This window comes from Benincasa hispida, chromosome 9, assembly GCF_009727055.1.
Source record: "Benincasa hispida cultivar B227 chromosome 9, ASM972705v1, whole genome shotgun sequence".
NCBI lineage: Eukaryota > Viridiplantae > Streptophyta > Magnoliopsida > Cucurbitales > Cucurbitaceae > Benincasa > Benincasa hispida.
The window spans coordinates 63,526,358-63,546,562 of record NC_052357.1 but is presented as its reverse complement, the minus strand read 5'-3'; the positions used below and the strand labels follow the sequence as shown (position 1 = coordinate 63,546,562).

General features: G+C 35.3%; 2 protein-coding genes across 3 annotated transcripts; one reads left to right on the top strand and one right to left on the bottom strand.

Moving 5' to 3' along the window:
* The first annotated feature begins 359 nt into the window (after nucleotides 1-359).
* LOC120085825 (carbon catabolite repressor protein 4 homolog 6-like) lies at nucleotides 360-11,167 on the top strand. Of its 2 annotated transcripts, none has more exons than XM_039042037.1 (15): nucleotides 360-576; nucleotides 667-1,078; nucleotides 2,096-2,262; nucleotides 3,120-3,185; nucleotides 5,062-5,114; nucleotides 6,019-6,100; nucleotides 6,710-6,753; nucleotides 7,260-7,341; nucleotides 8,083-8,175; nucleotides 8,334-8,366; nucleotides 8,454-8,542; nucleotides 8,643-9,777; nucleotides 9,918-10,003; nucleotides 10,181-10,268; nucleotides 10,889-11,167. In XM_039042037.1, exons 1-15 carry the CDS (start codon nucleotides 451-453, stop codon nucleotides 10,952-10,954), a joined length of 2,622 nt encoding a protein of 873 aa, XP_038897965.1. In that variant the 5' UTR covers nucleotides 360-450; the 3' UTR covers nucleotides 10,955-11,167. The 2 variants fall into 2 exon arrangements, with proteins under 2 accessions (XP_038897965.1, XP_038897964.1); XM_039042036.1 differs by having other exon boundaries at nucleotides 6,707-6,753.
* Nucleotides 11,168-11,395: 228 nt separating this feature from the next.
* LOC120085826 (potassium channel AKT1-like) lies at nucleotides 11,396-19,484 on the bottom strand. Its single transcript, XM_039042038.1, has 11 exons — nucleotides 18,766-19,484; nucleotides 18,272-18,637; nucleotides 16,690-16,747; nucleotides 15,424-15,741; nucleotides 14,671-14,916; nucleotides 14,404-14,502; nucleotides 13,995-14,027; nucleotides 13,687-13,872; nucleotides 13,099-13,296; nucleotides 12,927-13,002; nucleotides 11,396-12,839 (listed from the first exon to the last, which is right to left on the bottom strand). Exons 1-11 carry the CDS (start codon nucleotides 18,954-18,956, stop codon nucleotides 12,115-12,117), a joined length of 2,496 nt encoding a protein of 831 aa, XP_038897966.1. The 5' UTR covers nucleotides 18,957-19,484; the 3' UTR covers nucleotides 11,396-12,114.
* Between the last annotated feature and the right edge of the window lie 721 nt (nucleotides 19,485-20,205).

Here is a 20,205-nt window from a genome sequence, read left to right as displayed (position 1 = left end):
ACTTTCGAGATGAGGAAGAGGAAAGGATTTACGGTACTCTAAAACTTTTAACCAGTTCAATTGAATAACCATTTATTGAAGAATAACTATTTATTGAAAGACAAAATGATATATTCATATGGTGAGGTCCTCCATTTAAAAATATGATAAAACTGAAAAGAGGTTAGAAAAGGTAGAGTTAAAAAATGAGATTAGTTTTAAAAGAGAAACTTCTTTTTTTTTTTTTTGAGTCAAAAATAGAAATTTACCAACTGTTTGGATCAAACGGCTTGGCGTAATTTACACAGTTTTGCACTGCTCTGTAGATTAAATCACCACGGTCCATCTATAGATGATTCACCATAATCTTCTTGACTTGCGATAACAACTGTTTGTTTGCCTTTCCGGTTGATCGTAAAGCTTAAAGTAAAAGAATCGCCACTGAGTCTTCACATTCACTCCCGCCATTCAATGAGGCGCGCTGCTACTCCTCCTCCTCCGCTCCATCAACTGTCCGTCGCCGTCGCCACAGCTACCGCTACCGCTACCGCCACGACCGCCACCAATACATCCGCTGTCATGTCTTCTCGACCTCCCGTATGTTACATCTTTCCTTCATTCACGTCTTTTTAGAATGATTTATTTTGTTCCGCGCAGCACCATAACTTCAGTTTTTCCGGTATGCAGTACCGAGGTGGCCGGTACGGAGGCCACCGAGGCTTCTCGTCGGAACGGCCATACTCTGGTGGTAGAGGTCAATTCGTCACCGGTGATTCTCATTTTCAGTCTGTTCGGGAGTCCAACCTAGGGTTCCAGCGAGGAGAGAGAGGAGGCTTTGCGAACAATGCGGGACGTTATAGTGCAACTCAAAACCCTAGACCTCCGTCTTTTGGTGGAAATCATCAATTCCGACAGGCTCCGCCTTCCACTCAGAGGCACCAGTATCGGGGACCTCATCCTCATACCCACTGTCAGCAGCCACCGTCGTTCAATCAAAATCAAGGTGTTCATATGCCGCAGCAAATTCGACCTCGGCCTCCAAAGCCGTTAGATTATCGTCATTGGGATTATGCAAAGACACCACCTCCATCTACTTGCGGTAATTTGCTCGTTCCTTCCTTCTGTTGAGACCGTAAAAGGAACTTGACACTTTGTTATTGTTGTCAAAATTTTCAGTGCATTGTTTACTGGAATTATGTAGTTACTGTAAGGAAGGGGAGATTAACACAGGCGAACTGCTGGACACTCAACATACCAGTAGTTCACTCAACTGTTGAAGGGTAGATTGTCGGATTATTATTACTATTACTATTATTATTATTTTATAAATTACTGAGAGAGAGTCCGTTGGCTTAATCGAACTGAATGGAACTAGTTATATAGGTTTGGTGTGTGAATCGGAGCATAGAAGTGGACTTTTGTTCGCTTGATTTAAATGCTAAAAGAAGTCGTTTCCATGTTTTGAGAGCAGGGCAATGAACATGTTTGGTTTATTTCAAGTCTTTGGCCGCATCTTCTGAACCCTGAACAATGGATGATTTAGAAGTTTTTAGAGGTTCCAAATTCCAATTCTTAAGGACTTGCATCTCATTTTATATGTGGATAGTTTATTTCTTGAATTTTGATTTCTATGACGATCTTACTGATGTCCCAATCATGCATCAAATAATTAGAGAGATTTACCTTGCAAATTATGAAAATGGTCTTAGATCTTTTCTCCTTTCTCTTTATTGGAGGGTGGAATGATTATAAGGCATCCTCCCGATCTAGCCAAAAGAAATCATGGGTACTCTCCCGGACTAGCATTAATTAATGATGGGGAAGGAAGAAAAGAATGAAAAGAAAGAAAAAGAAATGGCCTTGTCTGGGACACTTTAATAGTAAAAGGCCAGAAACCTAATAATATATCGGACAACCACAAACTTACTCAGCCACTCAAATATTCCTCTTCTCGTGAGCCATATCTTTGAAAAGCTGTTCCTGTTCCAGTCATTAGCCCATAAAATATTTGCTTTCCCTAGAATGAATGACCATGCAACAGAATAGTTGATGTGATGGAGAAGAACCAAATTATGCTGCTATAGTTATTTACTTATTTTTGTTTTGTGTTGTACAGAGCGGTTTTCAATTCTTTCATACAACATATTAGCTGATTACCTTGCCATGGATCACAAGCAAAAGCTCTACCGTCATATTCCCGGTTACATGTTGGATTGGGAGTGGAGGAAAAATCATATTTTATTTGAGCTTGGATTATGGTCTACTGACATAATGTGCTTTCAGGTAATGGTAGATGCATAGTATGCCTTCATTTGACTTGTAGGTTTATAAGTCTTGTGATTGGACACATTCTCTGGGACCCTAATTCTGTCTTAATATCATTTGAGGTTTCAAACCATGCAAATATCGTTCTTGAATTTATGTTGCTTGAGAAAAAGGATAAGACAGGCTAAATTCCACACGATAAGAAACACTGTCAATATTGAAAGTTAGAATGACATTAAGGTTTCTGTATTTGTAGTCAGTGGTTTGACATGGATTGTAAGGGCTTCCTTTTCTGTCCGTATGCTTTACATTAGCGTCTTCAACAATTGCATGTAGTAATAAAAGGAATTGATGTACCAGGTAGAGTAGAGAGAACTCAAATTTATAAGTGAACTGATTAATGGTTCTCGAACTCTTCATACTCTTCGATGCATCCGGATGATAGGTAATTATGTGCTTGAAAGATCCTTAGAAGAAATGGAAATTTCAAAGTTATTTGGAGTTGGTAATTTTAAATTATAAAGCCTTGATAAACTCTTCATTCATTTTATTAAAATCTTGGAACATAGCAAAAAATGATCTTGGACCTGTTTCAATCTTTCGTGTATACCTGTTACGATTTTGGGTCAGATGATTCCATCTACTTTCTTTATTCTGTTAGCTATCAATCTATTGACATTCAATTTTTTTTTTCATCTATTAGTCGAAGTATGTTAACCATCCATTCCGTTCTTTATATAATTCCATGTGCATGCAATTGTGCATTGGTGTTTGACGAGGACCTTTTCATTATGTTGACAAATTTTTTTTTCAACACTGTTTTGCCTTTAATTAACTCATATATGGTGGTGTTGTATGCAAAAAATTTTCCCCAGGAGGTTGATAGATTCCACGACTTAGAGGAAGCACTGAAAGTTCGTGGGTTCAGTGGAATTTGGAAGGTAGGCTTGGAATTTTCAGGTCTTTTAGACTGGAGATCTTGTGGAACATGTTCAAACCATTTCTTGATTTCAATCTGTTGCCAATTAAAATCCATACTGATTTGGTAATGTATCTACTCTAAATAATACAATTTTTTCTGCACTCAATGTTACACAAGAGATGACATTTTAAAGGCTGAATTTTGTGTTTTTGTCATGGTGCATATAGTTAGTTGTAGGATCTTCATTTTTATACTGTGGTCAAGGATTCTTTTCCAGAAAAATATTCGCTCCACAATTTTGAAATGTACGTTGAAATCTTGAATTGTATGTGTGTATTTATTTATTTTTTAAATTGTATTATTAGTGTTGTTGTCGTCATTTTCTTTAAAAGCATTTACAAAAAATATTTATTTTTAATTTTTTTAACTAGCAGTCAATTATGAATACCAACGTTGCTCTCCATTTTAGCTTAGTTATAAGTTAATATAATATCTTTATCAACTACTAATTATTCACAATAAGTTAGTAACAAGTATCCCATATTTTTCAAGATTCTTTAGCGGGAGGGTTCTACTTGTGTCATTGTGTGTTATAACTCTTTATAATTTGCGAGATGTGGGCAAATTTTAGATCAAGTGCTTATTTTGAGGACTAAAAGGAGAAGAAGGAGGAGATTATCTTTAAGATTGACTTTGAGAAAGCCTATGAACTCGTCAATTGGATTTCTTTTGGATGAAGTTATGGGGAAGAAAGGTTTTAGGATTAAGTGGACAGCCTGGATGCAAAATTGTATTAGATTGGTGTGTGTTACATATATATTCTTTCTATTTTTTTCATTGAGAGGCCTAGGTGTAAAATATTTGCTACGAGGGGCCTTAGGCAAGGGGATTTGCTGTCATTTTTATTTTTCTCTTTGACAATGTTTTAAAAGGCTATTGAGGTTTACACCTTGAGACAAGACTTTAACTTTTAGCATCGAGACTTATGACTCCTTTGAACTACAAGAGGCTTACACCTTTGTGCAAATGCACAGAGGCTTAAAATCTTTATTCACCATGTAATTGTGGGAAGAATAATATTAATTTTTCTCATTCTTCAACAATTTAAAAGTTTGAGTTGTGACAATACAAACTATTACTACTTTTGCTACTAAGTCATTGAAAGAGAACTTATAATATTTGTCAATCCTATAAATGATAATTGTAGCAAGGTTTCAAGATATCATTTTTTAGATTTAAATTATTTATTTATCTTTTAGACTATTAAGTTTAGCAATACTTGGTCATACTAACTTAGGGTAAGGATTTATGTTATATGTTGCACATCCAGTTCGTGAATGATATTATCCTTTTTTGTTTGGACCAAGGGTTTTTTTCTTGTTTGTTGTCGTCTGTCATCGTTGTTGATCTATACTAGTTAAAGACTCTTGGGTGACTTCGGTTGGGTGTGAAGTGAGTAGCTTCCTTTCCACTTATGTAGGGCTCTCATTGGAAGGAAATCCTAGGAGTTGTCAGTTCTGGATTCCTGTTTTGATAAAGTTCTAGAAATGGATGTCTTGGAAAAAAGCTTACTTTGGTCTATAAGAATATTATAAGATTGATGAGGAGTTTTTAGTTAGTATCACGACTCTTGGTTTTTTATGAGCTCGTGTATTCTTTCGTTATCTCAATGATAGTTTAGTTTTCTTACTAAAAAAACATGAGTGCAAGTTGTATCTTAAATTTTAATATCATAGAATTATTCATCAAAAAAGAAAAGTAATATCATGGAATGATGATCATAGTAGAAAGAATGAATTCTCACACAATTTAGTTCTTTCCTGAATAATTGATTGAAATAATAGAAAGGTTCTTGTTGAGTTTAAAATTCTGATTATCTACGGATTAAGGTGTAGATGCGTACTGGAACTCCAGTTGACGGCTGTGCAATCTTTTGGCACATGTCAAGGTAAGATTTGTTAATGCTTGTTTGTGAACTTCTTGTTGTATGCAGCATTTAGCCTCAAAATCAGGATGACAGGTTATTAAGGTAGTAATTAGAAAGCATGTTAATATTCTACTGTTGAGAGTACAAAGAAGTGTAGATTACTTGTATAGAACCCTCATTTTGATTACAAATAATGCAACCTCCAACTTGTTTTCAGTATATATTTTTGGACCATGGTTCCCCCACATGAGACAAAGAAAGTTACTGGACCAACCTATAATTGGAAAATGGTTTCTCCTTTTATCACAAAGGAAGTTATCGGGCCTGGAACACTTGTGCTGTATTGTTCTAAGCTTTGACTGGATAGGAGTTTCATCAATGATGATTAAAATTCTCCAGGGATTTATAGATTTTCCTTTATTGATCCCTTTTGTTGTAAACAAGGACAGTCCCTCAAAGTTCCTTGTTTAATCTCTTGTTGCTCTTTCATTTATCAATGGAATGTTCTTTTTTCCAACAAAATATCTCTGGTTGCTAGTTGATTTCACCTTTTGTACTCCTGTGAAAGGGCCCTTATTTTGTATCTCTTTGGATTATTTCAATTATCAAATAAATTGTTTCTTATCCAGAAAAAAATCTCCAACTCGATTTGTGGTGTTATGCATGCACCAAATGTTTTAAACTGACTACAGCTGTTAATATTATTTGTACTGCTTTAATCAGTTTTAGAGTGGATGTGTACTGGAAATTTTATGTCATTAGCTGCAGCTGATGCCGGTCAACTTTTTCATGATTAGGATTATTTATATTTCATCTTGCAACAGTCTTCTTCTTCTTCTTTTGTATTGGTTTTTTTTAATAATCATTTTTTGCGGAGTTTCTTCTGTTGAAATGTCCTGAATTTGATATCAATTTCTATCCACAGGTTCAAGCTTCTGCATGAGGAGTCTATTGAGTTCAATAAGCTTGGACTACGAGACAATGTTGCTCAGATATGTGTTCTTGAGGTGTACATCTCTGCTAGCTTCATATAGTGTAAAAAATTTGATTGTGTTGTGTGATCTAGTATGTTATGTTTATACTAAATATATTCTCAGTCGCACGTCCATTCTATCATAAAAGTGTATGGATGCGTGTCTAGGTATCAATTCTATACGTATTTCTTTTATTTTCTATTAGATATCAAGTTAGAAATTACAATCTATCGACACTTGACCAATTTGAGGTGGTCAATCTTCTCTCCCAAGTTGCCAACATTACAAACTGATTTCAAGATAAAAACACACATGCCCTATCTACAGAACACAAAGCTATTTAAAGTAAATGACAAGTAACAACACCCTATTCAAATTTGCAAACTTAAACACTACCCTGAAACTAGGGAAAAGCCTTTAAAAAAGGAAAAAAAAAACTACCCTGAAACTAGCCATTCTAAATTCTAATCATTACCTGGAACTGAAATTCCTCTTTTACCTTTCTTGGAATACACTTTTGGAATTGGAGGTCTAACAGGATTTATGTGTTTGTTTCTATTTTATATTTTAAATTCCTTGATCATTTTTTATCACTTGCGTTTAATAATTTTTTACTCAGTATTATTTTCTGTTGAACAGCAGAGTCATCGGGATGATGGTGACAATTCAGTTACTCCACCGATTAGGTAATTTAGAAGTTATATTTTGCTATTAATCTCTCTTTGCTGTCTTAAGTTGATCAATCTTGGGGAAGTTATCATGAATAATGGTAATTAAGTTAATTAGTTTTAGGTTAATTAAACACTTCACGAATTTTCCTTTAAAATAAGTTTAGAGCTCCTTTGATGCTCTTTCTTTTTTCTTCCCCTTCAATGTTCCCGTTACCAAATAAGTTCCAATGGCGGTTTCTTTCTTTTTATGCTGCATTATCTTTCTGGAGGGTTCTGGGGTATGCTTCATTTTTCTGTGCAACACTCTTGTGACAGGAATGTTCTCTGGCTTTGTAGAAATAAAATAAAATAATTTCAAGTTGATCGGCAATTTTGCATCCATGACATGGAACTTGAAGTTTACAGCTTCTATTCTGTTTGTCCAATGATTTCATTGTTCACGTGTGTTTTCCTTTCATATCTATGAACTCTGTGCTCCATACATTTTTAATTTCTAAAAAAATTGTGTTGTATCTTTGCAGCACATCAAATCACAATAAAGTTGTTATATGTAATATACATGTCCTCTATAACCCTAAAAGAGGAGAAATCAAGCTTGGCCAGGTATTTTCTGATCTAACTTATCCGATTCTCTCTTCCCTTTAGCAGATAGAGTAGATAGATTGGTACAGTTACTGCCTAGAAAGTCTATATACTTCTAATCGTGCAGAGAATCGGTATCAGATATGTATACAAATACGCCTAGATAATACATGTCTGATATGTGATTTGAAGTATCTGTTTTTTCCTCCAAATTTAAGCCCATCCATTTAAAAGGTCCCATTTTATTTAAGAGTTCACTTAAATCTGGCAACTGCCCCCAAAAAAGACAAAAACCTAAAGGCAATCAAATCTTCATTCTTCTCACCTCACTGTCTGGATTACATTCACAGCTCCCTTCATATCTGACTTCATTCTTCCATCTTCATCTTCTACCTTTTTTTCCTCCTCCTCATTCTCTTTTTAAATCTACCTTAATTTAACTTAAAGTTAATGTATTATAACATTATCATAAAAAAAATAACATATCTTCAACGTATCTGTATCTTAGTTTCTTAAAAATTGGCATATGTCCGTATCCTATCGTATCCGTGTCCAGTCTATGCTTCTTAGGTTGCTGCTCTCTATTGGTCCTTGATACTGAAAGTCATCGTTATGCTGTAAAAATTTTACTCATAATGGAGTTCTAAAGCTTTAGTAAAGATGTTTGAAGCATGTTTATGCCCTCCATATAAGTTATCATGTCAAGTTAAACATCTTCATTATTGCTTTGGTAAGCTTAGCTTGTACTATATTTCTGAACAGGTCAGGGTTCTCTTGGAGAAGGCTCACGCTATTTCAAAAAATTGGGACAATGCTCCAATCGTTCTCTGTGGGGATTTTAACTGTACACCAAAGGTTGTCTTGTTAAGCATTCATAGTGTAACGCAGTTTGACTTCTTGGTATCTTTAGTTTTAGTTCTCTTCAATACGGTTACGATAATTAATGTTTATTTTATTTTATTTTAATAATTGCAGAGCACATTATATAACTTTATTTCATTTAATAATTGCAGAGTGCATTGTATAACTTTATTTCTGAACAGAAGGTAGTACTTTTCTAAGGGCTGTGTCAATATTCTTAGTCAGGATGTCTGGCCAAAATCCTATAATCAATGTATTTCACTCAATTACAGCTAGATTTGTCTGGATTGGATAGAGACAAGGTATCGGGACAATCTTCTGCTGAGATTCATCAACCTTCATCATTCTGGCGTAATCCTCGGTAATTTTTGTACTGTCTGGTTATCTGCATTGCATCCTTCATCAGGTAGCATGTTATATGCACAATTCAAACTAAAAGTAAAAGATTGTCAAATGTGCAGGCTTCAGACTGCCAATGGCTCAGTTCCCCTCCAGTCGAGGTCAGAATCTAGCGATATTGAAAGGAAGTCGGATAGTTCTTTGTCTGACATACAGAAGCAAGATTGTTCACGTAGCTGCATGGAAAATGAGAATCTTCCATCAGTAAACCACATCTTGCCCCCTGATAGTTCTCACATTGTCTTTGATGCTCCTGATACTTCTTGTAACGATCTCCAACTTGGAATGAAGGGTACCACTCTACATTCTGAAGGGAAAAAGGAAAGTCAACGTAGTGCTTTGTTTGACCACAAAAATGGAGGGGAAACAACTTGCTGTGAGAAGACAGATAGCTTCAACGAAAATTCAATCACGTGTGCTAAAGATGAGTTTACTGTTGGTCATACCAGTAAAAAAGTTGGCGAACTAGTCTCTCCTTTAGGAACCGACCCTGAACTAGTTCATCTGAATGAAACTGAGAGACGACAGATGGAGAAAACCGATGCCTCCCATTTAATCAATAAATCTTCTACAGATGGTTATGAGGATCACAATTTTGGCAAGGAAAGCAAAGACACTGTTGATCCTCTTATCTTAGATGATGCACAGCTTTATTCTCAGACAGTTTGTTGGGATTCAAAGAACGTTTCTTCTACACCTGCTTGCAAAAATTCCATGGCCGAAACTGCCATAGACTCCTCTGATGTTGTAACTTTTGACCGCTCATTTGGCGAATTTGAGAAGGAAAGCTCCTCCGGTAGGAATATTGAAGGTGGCCCATCAACGGGTTTGCCTGGGATTGACTCAGATATGGATGAGAGACCAAAGATTTTCCCTTCAGATGAGCAGGATGTAGCTGCGTTAAATGGAAGCTTAACTGAGGATGATCAGACATTTCTCTCAGCTTTGCATGGTGTTGAAGATCCCTTTTCATCCGATATTCATCATTCTGGTATTCATCGAAACTTGGTTCCACCACCCACTGGAGTTGAAGATGATTTGTTGCCAGGATTGAATACCAAGTCTTTTGAAGTTGAAAATGTTACTCATGATCGCTCATTATGGACTCCAATGGAAATAGAAACTGCTACTGGCAATGCAGATATTACTCTAATTGAACACTCTCTAAGGCTTAGAAGCACATATACAGAAGCTGAGGTGGAAGATTCTATCAATATATTTCTTTTCCTCTGTTGCAAATGATGACAACCACTTGATATGATGTTTTTTTCCCTCTATTTACTGTATGCTTCTTCCTTCGGGAATATACTCATAATTTTGTAGTGCCATCTTTGCAGGACCTCTCCGGGACCAGAGACTTGAATGGGGAACCCCTGGCAACTAGTTACAATAGGTGTTTTCTGGGCACTGTCGACTACATATGGTAAAGTTAAAGTACTTCATTAGTTGATGAATCATGTTAAAGTGCTGCTTGCTGCTTGTTTTGTCTAAGAGGGGGTGGGAGGGTTAATTAGCAGAGCATAGACTAGAAATTGATTTATCAAAGTAAATAGAACTTGGACTTCATAATAATATCCAGTTCTATTTAATATTTATATAGGCGTTCAGAAGGTCTTCAGACGGTTAGGGTGCTTGCCCCCATAAGAAAACAAGTCATGCAGCAGTTGACTCCTGGATTTCCTACAAAGGTATGGTATATGAACTTCAGGTTGGTTTAAAAATAAAAGAATTGGAGGGTTTTGAAAACAGGTGGTCCATGAACATTTTCAGCCGATTGCAATTGCAATTAGTTTCTTTTTAACCCTACCTCCAAACGATTGAGTTCCCTCTTTGCGTTTTTTTTTTCAGGCTTCTCTTTTTTTGGGTTTGACCTAAGATTCATATATGACAGTCTCTTTTATACTTCCATCATTATCAGTTTGAAATTGGTTTTGCATTGAACATTGTTCTATTTTTTAGAAATTTCTTGGACGGGAAAAAGTCCATTTACGAATAGTTTCTTCAGTTTGACAATCCAAAAAATTTCAGAGACGGAATATTTCTCTTAATTCCTTCTGTGTGCCTTCATTTCTTCCTGTTGGGATTCTCTCATCTTTCCTCCTTGGGTTAAAGTTCTAGTTCACGTATGACCCATCAAGACTACTAGTCAAGTGGGAGTGCATGACCTATGTGCTTTGAAAGGATGTGGGAAGAGAATATAACAAAGAGAGTCACTCCTTTTAGAACACGATTTTGTTTGTATTTAATTCCTGATATATCATTTTGTTTCATAGTCAAACCTAAAATGACAAAAAGCACAATTTTGCAGAAATGGGGCAGCGATCACATTGCCTTAGCTACTGAATTGGCATTTGTAAGGAGTCGTGAAGAGTGATACCGTGAATCTTAAGAAGCAAATGATAATAAGTGAATAAATAATTTCCCTTGTAATTGGAGTTTTTTTATTTGAGGAACCAAACTGGTTCCAATGGCACCAGCCTGCAGGTGCAGTGTGTTGAGTTAGAGGAGATAACAGAGCCTAAGATGGTGAGTTTTTTCCCTAATTATTATTATTATTATTTTATTTATAGATGTAGTTTTTCACCAATGGTTTCAGGTTACTTTATAGCTGATGTTATACTTCACTAATTATTTGGCCACGATGTGCTGTGTCACTTCCTGCATGGCATTTGAGTTTGTGTTTTTAATATTTACGAATTAGATTGGAATGGCCTCCCTTACTGAACTCTCCTATGTTGCCTGCATTTTTGCATTCTAAGAATCTAACCCAATGTTTTGTTGTAGAAGTGATACCATGATTACATAGGAACTTATAGACAAGTCTTTCGAAAGAAAAAGATAAATTTCATTCAAATATCAAATATATACAATCTTCTAAGTTCTAACATGGTAACACATTTAACTTACAAAAAATACCAATGCAAAAACGCTCTGCACAGAGAATATGAAATATCCAGATTGTGCAGAGTACGAGCATCAAATATTGAATGTCATTTATTTGACTTCAATTCCCCTGAAAACAAAAGATGGGGGGAAAAAAAGAATAGCGAAGTCTACGTTGCAAATAATCTGAGCAAGCAGCAGCTGAGGTAGGTTGTCCTGAAACAAATCGTACGATACTTAGTGGCTCTGGGGAGCACCAGCATCACTAACAAGTACAAGGTGATCGCCATCTCTAATAAGGTCTGTATCCTCAACTTCAGCTCCTTGAGTTAGAATCTTTGCCACAGAAATCCCAAATTTTCTAGAGCCTATTTCAAGTAGTTCTTTGATGGATTTGGGTAAAATCACTAGCTTTCCAGAAGCCTGTCCCGTTTCAGGGCAACTGAGAATAACTCTTGCCTGGTAAGTCGTTCTCACGCTTTGGGTATTGCTAAAACCGAGTGATGCAGGTTGTAGAACGTCCCTTTCTCCTGTATGATTTTAAGTAGCAACTTTTGTATATGTTAAAATCTAGCTTTAGAAAGTGAGCACCTATCTTATAGATAGTTCTCTACGCACAATGTGATAAAATCTCGAATGTTAATAGTCTAGTTAGACCAATGTAAAAGTATTCAGATCAAATATGTAAGTACTGTTCATTTTAGGTTTTAGTGTGCGCAACCTAGAGATTTTAAACCCAAAATTTAGGAAATTGAGAACGATTTTCTTAAGTTGGCAAAATGAAACCTCACCGGTATTGTTAGTTGTCATGAACCCAACTAGTGAGTTTTGATAACTATTGCTCCTCCTTCTAGGAGGCATATCAGAACAATTTGATTCTCGAACAGGAGTCATGCAGGAGTCTTGGGAAAACTGCTGCAGCATGTTTGATTCGTTCTGGAACTTCCGAAGGTAATCTGATCCAGGATTTTGTGGAATATGGACAACAAATGATGTATTCACAGGTTGCTTGTCAGAGAATAGTTTTTTTATTGCTTCATGGCCTTGATGATCTGCCAATCCTCGAGGAGTCCATCCATGAACATCTGCCTTATCAATGTCAGCCCCCTGATCTAAAAGGAACTTCACTGTTTCACTATTTCCTTCACATACTGCCATGTGAAGCGCTGTTGTCCCGCTGCTTCTTGGCAGCGTTATGTCTCCACCACATTGGGTGATGGATTTTAGTATATCTATGCTGTTTTGCTCCGCAGCAGTGCATGCAAACTGGGCAACATCGCCTGAAGAAATATTGACACCCTTGTCCAGTAGAAGCTTGACTATAGACTCATGTTTCCCTTGTATTGCTTGCCACAGGGGTACGTTTCCTTCGAAGTCTGCATAACATAAGAGCACATAGGAAATTAACTTCCCAAACTTTTCAGCATCAAGCTGCAGCAATTACTACTACAAAGAGTACGTACCTCTTCTGTTCGGGTCTGCCCCATACTGTAGGAGTAGAACTACGCAATCTTCGTTTCCTTTAGCTGCTGCAATATGCTGAAAATGAAAAAATGCGAGGTAAGTTGATCAACTCCATTTCGATTGATTGTGAATAGCCAAGATAAACAAGAATAATAGATGGGATTTGTTTACAAGTGCTGTCTTCCCATCAACGCCATCTACTTCATTTGGATTCGAACCCTGCTTTAGCAATTGATGCAACAATATATCATTGCCAGTGTCTGCGGCATAGTATAAATTGTGAGGCATATCCATTCCGGCCCTAGTCAATGTCTGTTCTGTTTCTTGCAGAATTTTCTCTATCCTGGGGTCTTTTATCTCCTTCAGGTGCTGCATATAGTTTAAACGTACAGGTAACCAAAACTTAAAACTTTTTGCCTTCTCTTAGACTATGAATTCATAGTCACAGACATGCCATAGGCTTGCTTTGCAACTGGTTGATTGCAACCTTATAGTACCTCGTAGCTTTGAGAACTAGACTAATTACCAAGCATGATAGAGATGAGTTCTAGTTCTCAAGTGCGTAACTTGAATTAGTGATATTCAATAAGCATTCATCATTAAGAGAAAATTGATATACGAGCTACTCTGAGGTTCCATCTTATCGAGAAACTAGCAAACTTTCTATGATTAGTTTTGACCTTAAGGAGATTGTTCAACTTTTGTTATGGTCAAGCAGTGCAGAAAAAAAATGTCATCTTATTGGCAAAAGTTGCTGACCTTGAGGAGATTGTTCATTATTATTGCCCCATCCCCAACGCTTGCTTGTACCAAGTTATAAAACGAGGAGCGACTTAAATGCAACAATTGACTCAAACGGCTGGTTCGAACGGTGAACAATTGTGGTTGATAACAAAGCACACCTATCTCACCGATGATATCTCCCGTCTTTGCTTCACCGACAATCTGAAACAATCCTTGTCGAAAAAAACCAAACTGCATATCAACATTTTATGTGTCGTCGCCAGTGCCATCAAATCTAGTTACTGAAAAATGTTAAAAGAGTTCCACCTTGTCCCCATAATTACCTCTTCCATTCCATTTCTTTGTATAATAAGATCCTGCAAGGTGGAGTAAACATCAGAAGAAATAGCATGAGTCAATCAAAGAGGTATAAAGTTCTCATTGAGGTTACAAAGGAAAACAATAGAAGTCATATTTCTGTGGCATTTTTGGCCTAGTGGTAAAGGCTTGAGATTTTTAGAGACACCATTCAACATCTAAAATTCATATAACCTCCAAGTTAAAGCTCAATGGCTGAAAATCTTTATTGTCTTAAGATTTGGCCTTGAATGGAAGAAGCTTTCTCATAAATTAGAATGCATAATGCGAGATATGAAAACCTCGTACTCCAAAAAATGCTCGAAGGTACAGACATGAAGTATGCGGAAAGTTTTTGGGATGTTTAAGAGGTCAAATGGTTGTTTCTGCTCTTACCGCAGCACCAGTTACAACTATATAGAAATCTGTTGGTGCTTCATTCTGCAAGATGATATCTTCTTTGGGAGGGAAGTACTCGGCCTTCATTTCAGTTACCTTCCAAAGTCAAAGATTGAAAACCACTGGAAATTGTTATGCTTTCTAATATAATGTCATTTACTAGCATTAAATAACAAGAATTTCAAGCTTAAGAAATTGAGGATTGAGTATGAGGAAGAAGGTATATGAAACTGAATTACAGTGGGGAAGTAATGGTAAAATTACCAGTTGAAAAATCAAGTCTGTTGATACTCTATGAAACAAATAAGCACGATCAACAAGTGAATAGAAGAGATGGTGGGCTATGCTAGATCTGATGGCTTTTGGAAGAGAAACAAGCGTCTCTTGTTGTTGTAATCCCTCTAAATCAGTTCTGAATTTCAAACACAGATGAGCAAGCATCTGTTCTTGAAGTCGATCAGGTAGATGATTTCTATTTGCAAAATTCGAGGCTGCTTGAATGGTGTCCCTCTGAAATAATCCATGCAACAATATGAAGATGAACACACGAAAATATTCAAGATCAAAGATAAAGGGCACATTACTGCCTTTGACCAAATCACCACTCTCTAAAACCTAAATGTTATTCTCCAATGGCAATATATTTAACAAAGGAGTTCAACAAACAGGAGAGTGAAGATTTTAATCTTTGAAAATGAGTGTCTATGCTAGTTCAGGTGCACCTTAATTAATCTCACAACTGTTTGACTGTACAACATTTGGCTGTCAAGGAAATTCGTAAGTTACTAAACCTTATATTAGATGGTCATCATGGATTGAACCCATGATTGCTTAAGCCCTTTATCAAGACTATGCCTTCCAATTAATCACTAGGCCAGCTCATGATGGTTTCTTGAGGTGGCCATTGAAGCAAAAGTTTGTATTAAATGCTCTATATCCATTTCATATCAAGGGGAATCATAATTTACACAATGGTAAGTGGTAAAGCAAGGGTGAAAAAAGGGGGTTAAGACTTACAAATTTCCTGGTTCGACTGGTGCCATGGACGACCAAGTTAGTCATATTTCCAATAAGGTAAGCTTGCAAGCCGAGAATAAAGAAGTGGTAAAAGATGCAAAAAATAATTTCTTGTTCATTAACAGGATGCAAGTCGCCATAGCCAATGGTTGTGATTGTGGTAATTGACCAGTAAATGGAAGTGACATAACGCACTCCCAAACTTGCCTTATGTAAATCTTGGGGGGATAAAGCTAACCATGTCATTTTTGGGTCTGGATAGTTTGCAGCTATTAGATAGAAGCAGCACCCAGCAAAATGAACCGTGAACACACACACCTGTATACAGCCTCATCAGATAGAATCGTTCAACTACAAACCTAACCTTAATTTAAGCCTTGTTTGATACCTTTTTCATTTCTAGTTTTGTCTTTTTTTAAATTTATGCTTTTGAAAGCTACTTTCTTTCCTCCCGTTTGGTAACTATTTTGTTTTTTATTTTTAGTTTTTTAAAATAAACTTGCAAACACCTATCCTATATCCCATCTCTAAATTTATTAGTTTGTTATCTACTTTCGAATCAAGTCAAGTTTTGAAAACCGAAAAGAGTGAGTTTTTGAAATCTTGTTTTTATTTCTTAAATCTAGCTAAGAATTCAATTCTGATATTTAAGAAAAATGCAAACCATTATAAGAAAATGAGAGTAAATAGGTTTAATTTTTAAAAACCAAAAACCAAAAACAAAATGGTTAAAAAATGGGGTCTACTTAAATTTTCAAATTTTGACTTGACTTTTAAGAGTAATATTTAGATGCATTCCATGATGTACCTATCTTTGTATATCGTCAACTTATCCAATCTACCGTGTGGCAAATACTTCTTTTTTGAAATATTTTTTTTGTGTATGACGTGGGTGATGTATAAAGATATGTTCCTCTTAGAATGCATCCAAATATCGCTCTTTTTAAAAACCTTGATATATATTAGATGGCAAAACAAATGAATTTATAAGTACTAGTGTTTATAAGGTTAATTTTAAAAATGAAGAACTAGAAATATTTTATTATTTTTTTAATCAAAATATCATGAACTTCAAGGTTTATGTGTATTTGGTGTCTGAACATTTTAAAGTATGTAATCAGTTTTAAACTTTAAAATTTTGGTTTAATAGATTTCTGACCAATTCATTTTAAGCAATTAATAATTTATTTTAGATATAAACTTGAATTTTATATGTAGTTTAAGCTCGTTAATTTGTTTACAAAACATCCGCTACAGTTAACTTACAAATACAAGCTTTGCGCATCGAACCAAGAAATAGTTATAGTTCCTGTCCTTTTCCAACCTGCCGCCATTTTTCAAGGGACACGAAAAAAAGCCAACGTCAAATGATGGAGTAGACATGTAAATGAATACAATAAGAAGTAAGAATTTCAAGAGATGCCCAAAAAACAGGCAAAATAGTGAAGATGAGAATTTAAGGATAGTTTTAACTTGTCAATATACTCATTCAAGATAGATTTCGATGATATGAAAATGAATAAGTGTAAAATTAAATATTAAATTTATTTTGTATGATTAAAAAAGTGACTTTCAATATAAATGATTTTAACAATTTCAAAATAACTCTCGAACATGTAATCTCGTTTGGTAACTGTTTGGTTTTTTAAAATCAAACATATTTTTTCTTAATTTCTTATAATTGTTTGCATCTTTCTTAAGCAATAGAGTTGAATTCTTAGTCAAATCCAAAAACAAAAACAAGCTTTTAATTGCTACATTTTTTTTCTTTAGATTTGAAAATTTAGGTTAGATTTTGAAAATAATAATCAATGAAATAGTTAACAAAATGCAGGAGAAAATTGGAATGATGAGGATTTAAGCATAGTTTTGATTTATGAAGTTCATAACTATTTGCTATTTTACCTTGAATTTTCATAAATGTTCTATGAAAAGAGTTGAAGAAAAAGTAGGGGAAGTTGCAAAGATGAGGATTTAAGCATAGTTTTGATTGATAAGTAATAATTATTTGCTATCTTATCTTTTGAAGACTACTTTATGATGAATTTCAATCAATGTTCAAATGAAAATAGTTAAGAAAAAGCAGGGGAAATTTGCAAAGATAAGGACTCAAACCTAGTTTTGACTTGTGAGCTATCTAATTTTTTAAAAACTACTTTATGACTAATGTCCATCAATGTTCACAAAAAGCATGGGAAATTTGCAAAGACAAAGATTTAATCATAGTTTTGATTTATGAGGTTCATAATTATTTGCTACCTTAGCTTTTATGAATTTTGTTGTTGGTTACTGCAACAAAGAAAACTATTCTAAAATCCAAAATGAATTCAAATCTATTTTTTATTTTAAATAAATTCTTACTAGAATGGTCAAATTTTGTAGGATTTCATAGGATTTAAAAGTAATTTAACTTTGTTATATTCTAATTTTTAACTAATAGATCATAGCCTATACTGGTAAAATCTTAATTTTTTTTTTTCCGATCATCGTCTAAACACACAATTTTTAATATATTCGCTTGTTAATTTAAATTTATTTTTCGAATTTCAAATTATAGAATTTAAAATCAAAGGTTAATGACTGCTTTGGTTTATGATGAATCTTCATCATGCTTCGATGAAAATAGTTAATAAATCATGATTGCAAAGATTAAGATTTTTTTTTTTGTTCTTTTAAGAAAAAAGTCCACAAGGACAGTTTAAATTGAAAACGGAATAACTAACAATGATGTTGACAAATAAAAATAATAAACTATTTTTTTTAAAAAAAAAAACAGAATTTAATTAAAAACATCAGGTTGGATATCTTAGAAGCTAAAAAACTCAGAAAATTTCGGGATTTGTTTTACCTGGCGAACATGGAACTGACTCTTCGAAGACGCCATAGACGAAGCATATTGAAGTATCCATAATTCTGAAGAGAAGGAGGAAGAATAGCTTGAGTCAATTCCGACGGAATAATCGACACAACGTCAAACACCAACCAAGTTTTTGCATATCTCAGAGCAATCAGATTCCGATCATCCACAAGCAGGTAAGTAGTTTTGTCCAAATACGCCACGAAGAAGGTCAAAACTATATCAATGGCGAATATTCCATTTACGACGTTATCGATCACAGCAAGAGCTCCCTGAGGCGAAGGAATGAACCCGAACTCAAACGGACAAACCCAGGCGGTGTACAGAACTAGAAATATCAGAAACGTTTCCCAAAGTCTGCGATTAAATCAAATATCAGATTCATCACAACAATCTCTGAAGAAGAAGAAGAAGAAGAAGAAGAAGAAGAAGAAGAAGAAGAATGTGGTTAATTAGAAAGATTAGATAATTATAAGAAGAAGAACCTGTAATTGTAATCGAATGGCGAAATTATATGACGACGGAGTTTGATTCTTCGATTCTTTTGCCCATTGACGCCTAGCGGTGGCAGGATTCCGCCGTTGAGACTGTAATGGCTACCGAATTGCTCGATTTCTTGTTCTTTCTCTCTCCCGCATATTGATCTCCCTAATAATCCGAACTTCTGCTTCGACATTTTGATGTAAATTAAACCCTAAATCCCTAATTCCTAAGGCTCATCTCAATTACAGGTTCTTCAGTTAAAAAATCTCAACGCGTGGTGCACTTCCTTCAAATCTGAGCCTGTCTTCTCAACAATCACGAAATCAAAATCATCCGCCGTCGCCGGTCGCAATCCCTGAGCCTTCGATCGATTACAGATTCTTCTTCAATTCAATAATCTCTACTTTTACCGAAATCAAAACCATCCGCCGGCTGCCGATTGAGTTCCTACAAATCCGAGCCAGTCGGAATCTTGAGCGCGCATTTAGGGATTTGAGTTGAAAGAAGTGAAAATTGGATGTTAATGGAAATTAGCAGAGGTGGTGTGGAATAATAATGGAAACGACGGTTAGATATGAATGAGTAAGAATCCATAGTCATGGCGATGATGGAGCTTGGATTGTGCAGCTAAATTTGGAGTGGAGGAGAAAGAAAGAGAAAGGGGGCCTCACGTACTTTCGCCATTATTGAATATTAACCACCTGAACCTGAAGCATTGTTGTGTGTGTGTGTGGAAGTTATGGAAGTGACATTCCATTTTCGATTTGACGTTGCTTATTCAACATTTAACATGCATTCTCCCTGTCTCTTATACACATCTAGATGTGTATAAGAGACAGGTTGTGTGTGTGTGTGGAAGTTATGGAAGTGACATTCCATTTTCGATTTGACGTTGCTTATTCAACATTTAACATGCATTCTCCTCCTGCTAGCTGCATGGCCCCGTTCTATTGAAGAAAAATACTCGAGTGCATTTTGGGTGGTGTGTCACGTTAATGTCTTTTTAAAAATAGAGTAGGACCCATTAACATTGATGTCTCCTACTAATATTTATGAAAACAATTTTATACTATGAATATAAAGAGTATAGTGCTAGAAGTATTACAATTTCATTTGGGACTGTATGTATGTGCATCCTTCTAATTATTCGATCATTATTTGTGAATTATGAAAGTGGATCCACTCAAGCATTACTTTAGAAAAAATATCTAATTAACAAAGCAATATATACTATGGATGTATAGATATATAAAACTACAACCCAAAATGCGTGTAATTACACTGGGTAACGATATTAGGGATAATAATGAAGTACATAATAATATTATAAAAGAATTACAAATATAACCAAATCTATTAGCAATAGGTGATAGAGTCATATACACGATATGGACTATGACCTCTACTATATAGTTTATTGTGGATAGACTTCAAAAACCAAA